The 9,150-nt window shown below is 43.0% G+C and overlaps 1 protein-coding gene and 1 long non-coding RNA gene across 2 annotated transcripts; one reads left to right on the top strand and one right to left on the bottom strand.

The window, feature by feature from the left end:
- Positions 1-373: 373 nt before the first annotated feature.
- On the bottom strand, positions 374-4,889 carry LOC138304393 (uncharacterized). The gene is made up of 2 exons (XR_011205563.1): positions 4,527-4,889; positions 374-1,346 (listed from the first exon to the last, which is right to left on the bottom strand). It is a non-coding gene; the product is annotated as an uncharacterized lncRNA (long non-coding RNA).
- Positions 4,890-5,105: 216 nt separating this feature from the next.
- Positions 5,106-7,900, top strand: HMGB2 (high mobility group box 2). The gene is made up of 5 exons (XM_069244384.1): positions 5,106-5,259; positions 6,003-6,172; positions 6,604-6,752; positions 6,853-7,027; positions 7,345-7,900. The coding sequence occupies exons 2-5, from the start codon at positions 6,023-6,025 to the stop codon at positions 7,516-7,518; spliced, it is 648 nt and encodes a 215-aa protein (XP_069100485.1). The 5' UTR covers positions 5,106-5,259; positions 6,003-6,022; the 3' UTR covers positions 7,519-7,900.
- The last annotated feature ends 1,250 nt before the right edge of the window (positions 7,901-9,150 follow it).

Raw genomic sequence — 9,150 nt, 5'->3', positions numbered from 1 at the left:
ATAGTAATCTTGAGCCTCTATGGCATCTACCTACTCATAAAGGGGCTTGGAATACACATTTGCTGACAAATCACCCCAAGAACCATCAGTGTGTGAATCTCTCTCATCTTTATACAGGGGATCCTGATTTTCAGTAGTATTTGCGAAGTACGAGGCACTTGTGGATGGGATTGTCTCTGAGTCATTTGCTATGGCCAAACTCAATCCAATGAGCATTAATATACTCATGATTAGAGTGCCTAGTACTAAACCTATGCATATGTATTTGCATTTTCTACTTCTATTGCGATTTGACTCCATGAGTTCTCTAATTTCAGACCAAACATCTGAATTCAAAACTAAAAATATAAAATGCAAAGCGGCTTCCATGTAGCACTGTCTCTTCTCAGTCCTTTTTATTTGCGAGCAAAGCAATAATCAAAAATAGACTCTTTAAACATTCAAATTATTCACAAAGTTTCTTAATCTTTTAGAAAATTCATAGAGTTGTATTTACTTGCAAATGGTAAAAAAAAATTCTACTAAAAGTTCAAATGCCTCTAATAAAGACACAGCTCGTAATCACTAATGATCACTTCAAAAATATAAAGTCTTTGTTCATTAAGTGGCAATGAGATTTCAAAGTTCAGCTCCACTGCAATTTCAAACTCAAGAATGTTGAAATGGATTTGAAATTGTTAAAGCAAAAGGTTGCAAATCCCTTCTCCCAGTCATTGGCAGCAAAATATGTCCATTCAGGTGCTGAGTATCTTCGACTTGGTACTCTTTCTCTTTGATCCTCTGTTTACTCAACCCTCAGTATCACTGTCACTGTCACTCTGACTCGACTCTTTAGTCTCCTTAGCAATAGTTGGAGGTACTTGCACATCTAGCACTGAGTGCTTTTTAGGCCAGTTGTCTCCTGGTACAGCTCCTTTATCTAACGCAACTGGTCCTTCATCAGCATCCAAGCTCGCATGAGTCAAGTGATTCTGTCTCGATCCTTCTGTACCATCCACTGTTGCTGACTTGCTCAGAACCCCATCAGACTGAGTCTGTGCTGTAGTAGTCACTTGTCCAAACCCAATAGCTTGACTAACCTGATCCTTCTCACTCACTGTAACTGAACCTTCTGGAAGAGATGCTGTGTCATTAAGGGCACCTGGAACTTTGCAAGTGTAGCTCATGTTCCCAGCTCAGGAGACCTGCGCATGTTGAGTTGTAGTGGTTACCAAAACCACCTGGTGAGGACCTTTCCAACACAGTTCCAAACTTGTTTTCCTCACGTGCTTCTTGATCATGACACAGTTGCCTGGCTGTAGGTCATGACAAAGCTCCTGCTGCAGCTGTGCAGTAGTTTCCCCAATCTGATGAGACAAAAAATGAACCATGTCAGCCAGTCCTTTGCAATAATTTTGCACCAAGTCATTTGTAATGTTCACAAGTGCATTTGCAGGCACTACTGGTAAACCCATGATAATCTCATGAGGAGACAACCCAGTTGTTCTGTCGGGTGGACTATGCATAGTCATCAAGACAAAAGGCAATGCGTCTAGCCATTTCAAATTGATGGATGCACATACTTTCGCCAGTCTGGACTTCAGGGTTCCATTAATCTGTTCTAAAAGTCCTGAAGCCCAAGGTCTGTAGCTGCAAGGCAATCTTTGCTCAACTTCTAATGCAACACGCAAGAATTTAAAGATCTCACTGTTGAAATGAGTTCTTCAGTCTGACTCTAGAGAAGTCTGAAAACAGAAATATGGTATCAACTCTCTAAGTAACAGCTTTGCTACTGTGAAACTATCATTTCTCCTGGTCGGTAAGCTTCAACCTAGTGTGAAAAAATTCAAACAATGTCTAAGATGTATCTGAGTCTATTGAACACAGGTAGTCCTATAAAGTCAAGCTACATTTTGTTAAACAGCCCTCCTGATTTACCTATATGACTCAGTGTGCCAACTGAACATTTCCCTACATTCATCTGCTGGCATGTCACATATCTGTGCCACACATCTTCTACAATCATTCTGAATTTGGGGTTAGACCATGTCTTTCTGAACGTTCTGATCATTGCATCCCTACCTAAATGTGCTTGACCATGATAATGTCTAGCCACAGGGGACAACAAACTATTTGGCAACACTGTTCTTCCATCAGTTAAAACCCAAACATCATCCTCATTTCTTTTGCCACATCCTGCTCTGCTAAAAAAAAAAGCTAAAAATAAAGGTGCGCCACGCAAGACTCGGCCTATTACCTTAATTGTATGCTTCTCAAAAATGGCTTAAACCCTCAAATAGCAGAAGATGCAAACTTTGTGCACATTACTGGGAAGACTTCCTACACATTCTTTGTATATACTCCGCACTGTTACCTTGGCGGAAGTTGTATCTTAACAATATCTTCAACTCTAAAGGTATTGGATTGTGCCGGAAGGCAATTTTGTTTAGCCTTAAAGGGTTGACATCACAATACTGGCTTGTTTGGCTAAATGTATTTTAAAAAGTGAACACTTTCTGAAACATGCGACTAAAAAACAAGATGGTTGACCAAGCGTGTGCCCGAATTAAACACTATCAGCCCCAGTCACATGAGAAATGTACACAGCCTTTCTTCCAACTGAACTTCTATTACCCAGTTACTGGACAGAACAAATTATATTTTAACAGCCCTTTTATAACAGTAATCAACTCAGCTCTTTCTAAATGTTTATTTGTCACCTAGTTCCCCCTGAGCTGGTATAATACACCTGTAAGTGGCTTGATGTTGATCTCGTATGTATCCCAGTATGCCACTATGTCTTCAATATGTATTTGGTTTATCATTAATAATAGAGAAATATGGCTTTTATTGGATGTTTTACAGCGCTCAAACGCTTTTTTTGTGAGGTGATTGCAATGATGTGTTTTAATTGTGTAAATGAAGTATAAATTCGGAGAAAAAAAAATAAAAGGGGATATAGGAACTGTGCAGGACAAGAAACGCTAAAACACGTGAACAAATGTCCTTCACTGTTTGAAGGCAGCTTGCAGTGGCTTATACAGTGACGATAATGTGGCATGTTGGCTCACTGTTCTGCAAACTCTTTTAAGTGAAGACGAGTAAATCATTCCAGCCTGAGTAATGGTGAGAACTACTAACTGCGGGCGCCAACCTCCCTCACAATGAAAAGATTTCACTCTGGCTGCCATGCGGCGCCTGCTGGGTGGGGGTTTAAAACAGAGGCACTATGCAGGCCGGTTTCTTTTAAATGCGCGTGAAAGACGAATACCAAACGGGTGTCTGGATTAAAAAGGCGCGCTCTGGAGTGGTGCAGGGAGCGGGCTAATTCAATGGCTCGAGTGAACCGTTTAACGCCCACAACAGGATAACTAAAAGTCCGTGCGGAGGAAGGACGCCCGCCATACAGCTGCAGAACTGTAAGCTCTGCTGCTGCCCCACCCATGTTCTGTTCGGTAGATACCGATAGCCTGAAATTCCTCCCAAAAAGAAACCTGCTCAACATGAGCCTCCGTTTAGGGTGACATGTATGTGCACCGCTGCAAACTTAAAAATATCACAGTTTATGCGTGCTTCTTCTCTATACGAGACTTTGAGGCGGGTTGCCCTAACACGTTCCACTATGAACTGTTTGAGTAACATGTTTAAGTATTTAGTACCCAGTAGTTTCCTATGAAAGCGTGAATGCGCACACTGAAATCCAATGCAATAGCTTGCAAGAAGTCACGCGGCCATGAAAAACTGATAGTAATTTCAACAGAATGGCATATGTCGCAAGGAATCAAAGTTTTTCAAGTGCATTCTTTCTTTTGAAGAAAAGTAGGGTCTTGAACGTGCCATGCATGGTACTTATCGCCAACTGCCCTTTAAAAAACACGACCTGCCCATGTGACTTAATTTGCCATCGATGTTTAACTTTGTGTTGGGGGAAGGCGCTAAAGCAATGAGTGTTTGTATAGGATGGGGGTTTAAAAAGAGGCGGGAGATATATATTTTCAGGTACTCTACTGTGGGAAAAACCTGGAATGTATTCCGTCGACCAAGTCATTTGTTTCCGGTAGTAGTGTATACATGACGAGAGCTGACATAACAAGAAAACTAGGCAATCCGAAAGGCTTCGCAAATGTAAATTTTAAATTCTGTTTCCCGACACTGAACATGCTTCTGCGGCTGTTTTTCATGTTTTGCCAGCCGGGTGTCTAGATTTCAAACAAGCTCTAAGTGAAGCAATCCTTTGCACAATATCCAATTCGCGATATTTAAAGTTCGTGCTTTAACTTGGAGTAATTGAGTTATCTGTTTGAACTTTAGACAAATCGCAAGCAAAAATACAGACACGCAACTCATCATGGTATGGATAGAGGTCCTGTGTACAAATGAAATCTAGGATAAAGAAGACTTACGTCGCTGACAAGCAGCTTAAATAAATTAATTGAATCGGTCACTGAAGCCGACATATATTTTAGATGGGGACATCTTTGTAAAGTCACCCAAACCGATCCGCAAACTCACTGCTGTTTTCAGTAGGCAGTTCTTGTTTTAAATACCTGCATTTATTGAGGTCAAATTGTGGTAGGTTAAGAAACTGCGTTGAAATACGCCGACAACGTACCAACAATATAAGTTTTAAAGGGAGTGCAAGTTACAGAGTACCAATAAATAACATGAGTTATAACGACATAAAGTTGCAGGAACATGATCACACACAGTGAGAAATAGTTTTTATATGTAGGTGTATTCCAAATGTAAATCTCCCACAACTAAAGTTGCCGCCTTTTTCTCTCTTCCCCTTTGTCTCTCGGCGCGGGTTCTTTATGTTTACTTGCATCTGTATTTTTTTAAAACGCGCTACTCCGCCGCATTCTCACCAACCAGCAGCCTTGCTATTCGACCAAGCCAATCAGCTCCAACCCCGCGAAATTTTAAACAGCATACAGAGCCGCCAAACTCCGCCCAGCAGCAGCCCAGACGCCCTAACCGGTTCCAACGAGTGGGCGAGCCCAAGGATTGGTGAACTGTAGTAACATGCTTTAGCAAGACCGCCTGACGTCAAGCAGCGATTAACCAATCTAAAAGCACCTCTGGCCGCGAGGCACTAACTTTTCCGGTTAAAAAGGGGACACGAAGCCAATAGGAATGTAGTAGGCGGGCTTCCTGGGACTCTTTATCAAGCTGCTGTGAGTGGGACAATTGTGAATAACAAGAGGCGGTATTGCGTTTGAGTTAAGCCATTTCACTGCAGCAAGACGAGGCGAACGGGTTCTTAACACTGTCTTCTAGGTGAGTCACTCTTTCCGGCCTTAGAAAGCTTCTCCCTAATCCTTCTTATTTTTCGTAATTTCTCTAGGTCTTTCGTACCTCCTTGTGCCATTGGTATTGATACCAATTGCGTTTTTTTGTATTTTAAATTCGCATAACTATATAGGGGCTGTTATTTCCAAGGGGTTAAGTGTCGAAAGATGGTTTTGTTTTACCGCGTAATCTAGCTATCTGGGCTATAAAACACGACACAAGTACGATATGTGAATATATATTTTTAGCAAATGTTAGTAATTTAGTAGTGAGTCACCGGTGACCAATGTTTCTGGTTCTAACCAGAGTCGTCTAAAGTTAGTAGCGTTATGTTTGATTTTTGGCGGGCCTTTTTTTGTTCCCATGAATTCTTTGCTGCGTACACTAAAACACGTCGTAGTCTGTAGCAGAGGTGGTGTGGGTTTCTTTTTGGTGGTAAGAGCAAACGCAACATATTTACTGCTCGGCCTTCAAGGGCAGAGGTGTTGTACCGTTTTCGATGTTATAAGAAGCGTGTGTTTTTGGAATATCATGGCTTTATAACCAAATGTAGCTTTGGCTTCGTTGTAGCGCACGTTCGCTGCTGTGCCCCATGTGCGCGCCTCGAGCACGCTGCTTTCGGAGGGGGCAGGGGTCTCTGACGGGCGCTGCTGTCTCTGGGCGGTAATGATGGGGGAGGAGTCTCGGTTATGGCGGCCGCTCTTAATGCGGTGTACTACTTGTTTTTTTAGGTGACAGACAAGCTTCCGCCATGGGTAAAGGAGATCCCAACAAGCCCAGAGGCAAGATGTCGTCTTATGCCTATTTCGTGCAGACTTGCCGGGAGGAGCACAAGAAGAAACATCCGGATGCATCAGTGAACTTCGCCGAGTTCTCCAAGAAGTGCTCCGAGCGGTGGAAGGTGAGTGCGCCACACTTCGACCCGCGCTTCCGCCACAGTTCTGGGAGGGGCAATGGAGGGCGGTTCGACGCTGAGGTGGGAGTTCTGCAGGGAATAAGGGCTTGCATTATGACGAGGGGGTTGGGAGTTTCGAGGATGGGGCGGTCCTGGTAGCCTGCCATTGAGGAAGTAAGTAGTTTAGTAGGTGCGTTTCCGTCAGTGGTGGGGTGAATCATTTCTGCAAAAGGAATGATGCAGGTGGATTACTTCCAACAAAAAGCGTAGTTTTGTTTGAACAAAAGGCGCGAAATTGTCCAGGGAAAGATGTGCATGCTTCTTGTAAGGCGGGGGTTTCGAAATTCTTTCGGGGGTACGTGGTGAGCATAATGCTTTAACAGGGCTCATTAGTTTGTTTTTGCCGTGGTTGTTTATACTCACTCTTCATTTTCTAGACAATGAACGCAAAAGAAAAAGGCAAGTTCGAAGATATGGCAAAGGGAGACAAGGTTCGATATGACCGGGAGATGAAATCGTACGTCCCACCAAAAGGCGAGACCAAGGGAAAGAAGAAGAAAGACCCAAACGCACCCAAGAGACCACCGTAAGTTCATTGCCTCCAACGTGTCTTTATCATAAGAGGTTATGAAGGTTCAAAAACGTCTCCAGGCTACTAATTCTTTTTTATGTATATTTGTATCCAGGTCTGCATTTTTCCTTTTCTGCTCCGAGCATCGTCCTAAAATCAAGACTGACCATCCTGGCTTGTCAATTGGCGATACGGCGAAAAAATTAGGGGAGAAGTGGGCGGAACAGACTGCGAAAGATAAAATTCCATTTGAACAGAAAGCAGCGAAACTGAAAGAGAAATATGAAAAGGTAAGCTTGTTGCCAAGGACTTCATTCCTACATACTACTTGAGTAGGCAACTTTAGAAGTAGCCATTTAAAATTGGCTCTGTTATGAGCCAAAGTGAACACGTGAGATCTAGGATATGTCTAACTGCGAAGAGACCTACTACAGGAGGATGTATACCAAGTGTTCCCAATCCTTTCTGTAATAGAAGCTAACTAATTGCTACGGAGGAGGTGGCCACCGCATACAGTGTATCTGACGCTACAAAAATTTGCCTGTGCTGTGTATACGAATAGCCAAGCTCTAAACATTAACACTTATAATTTCCGTACTTTTTTCAGGATGTTGCAGCGTACCGTGCAAAGGGAAAAGGTGATGCAGGTAAAAAAGCACCAGGAAGGCCAGCAGTGGCAGCAAAGAAGAAGGTAGAACCAGAAGATGATGATGACGACGAGGAAGAAGAGGACGAGGAGGAGGAAGAAGAGGATGAGGAAGAAGAGGAAGATGACGAGTAACTTGAATGCCTGCTATGAGCTTTTGTGCTGGAAGTCCATTGTTTTGCTAAGAATGTGAACTCGAGTGCAGCTCATTGTTAGCGCTGGTATACAAACTGTACAGAATTGTGTATAGGTAATGTGTGATTCTTTTTTTAGGGGAAAACTCCGTTTTTAATGTAAGTAGTAGCTGAGGTCCCACTTCAGTTAGGTATGGATTCTGATGTTGTGGAATGTCTCTGCATATTTGCATATTTAAAGGATTCTAAAGACTTCAAAAAGCCCTGGTATGTCCATGTACTTAGGAGTATCATAGCAGATTTTACATTCATGTAGACTGGTGCATTGTACTTTTCTGAACTTTTTTTTTTTTAGCAATTTTGTAATAAAAAGATGTATATTATCTCAGTCGCATTTCATTTATCTGACAAGGTTGATATGTGGCGTTGCAGGGTGGGAAGTACAACTTAATGCTTTTGATCTAAGCTGTTTTCTTACCAGGGTCTCACTTTGTAAGTTGGCCTGTGCTGACACCAGCTGCAATGGATGTCACTACAGTGCTTACCCCTCAAACTGTCCTGGGCCCTTCATGGCTTTTTTTTTTTTTTTTGCAATACGATTGAAAGCTTTTCGAGTGGTCTTCTGATTGGTTTCCTTTCCGACCCCCTGGAAAGGATCCAATTCTCGTTTGTCCCACTCGGGACCCTGGCCTTATTACAGCTCGGCACCCAAGGGGGGGGCCTTCAGCTGGTTACCTGATAACACCCATTTTTTTTTTTTTTATCTACCCCCCTCCGTGTGGGGTGACCTATTGCCAGGAATAGCTGCTGATCGAGAGTATGTGATTAGCCAGGATATTTATTGATGTGCCACGTTTTATCAGTGGCATCCGGAGAGGTCTGGCACCTAGTGAGCTAGAGAAGATTTCAATTTCTGCCGTTTGCACAATGCTACATGGTAGAATCGCGCCTGTCAGTTAACCTATTCAACAATCCTTAGTCCCCCTTCTGCTCCATGAGTTATTCGCCCTGTCGCCGCCTTATTCTTTCATGTGGCCTATTTTAGGATAATGGGAGCCTCTAGGGTAGCTTACTAGATACAATCTAAGGGGAGAGGGTTGCGCCATCAAGTAACTTCGAATTAGTGTTTGTGTGGTAGAACAGTCTAGACTTGCTCTCCATTGTTGGGTTATGTATTTTGTTACTATTCTTTCCCCCCCCCCCCTAGTCCGGTCTTAAGAGTGGTTGTAATAACGGACGGTGATTTCCCAGCTGCACAGAGATTTATAGCAGGGAGGAGCGGAGGTCGCATCCCACCTGTAAGACCACACATATATGCGGGGAAGAACTGACCCGTGCTATGGAGGGAAGCGAGCCGACATGATTTGGAAAGGACCGTGCAGGTGGCCATTGCTTGTGACACAATGTTTCCACAACAAATGAAAACGAAACTACCAATGGCCATTCAACTATTGAATAAAATAAAGGGCACTGGTTAAAGGAAGAGAAGCGGTTATGGGGTGGCTTCTGTAATTAAGTCTCATGGCAAATTGTGAAATTGCTGGGGGTCTTGGGTCTGGAAAAGCACTTTTAAAACTGATCATTTGATTGCCTTTTAAAGCAATGACAAAGGCCCCACTTCCCTTAATATTTG

Source organism: Pleurodeles waltl, chromosome 1_2 (assembly GCF_031143425.1).
Source record: "Pleurodeles waltl isolate 20211129_DDA chromosome 1_2, aPleWal1.hap1.20221129, whole genome shotgun sequence".
NCBI classification, from domain to species: domain Eukaryota; kingdom Metazoa; phylum Chordata; class Amphibia; order Caudata; family Salamandridae; genus Pleurodeles; species Pleurodeles waltl.
This window is presented reverse-complemented; position numbering and strand designations above follow the sequence as displayed.

Coding starts and splice junctions, on each gene's coding strand:
- HMGB2 (XM_069244384.1), top strand. CDS start 6,023: ATGGGTAAAGGAGATCCCAACAAGCCCAGAGGCAAGATGTCGTCTTAT. Junction 6,173..6,603: donor AGTGCTCCGAGCGGTGGAAG/GTGAGTGCGCCA, acceptor TTCATTTTCTAG/ACAATGAACGCAAAAGAAAA. Junction 7,028..7,344: donor TGAAAGAGAAATATGAAAAG/GTAAGCTTGTTG, acceptor TACTTTTTTCAG/GATGTTGCAGCGTACCGTGC.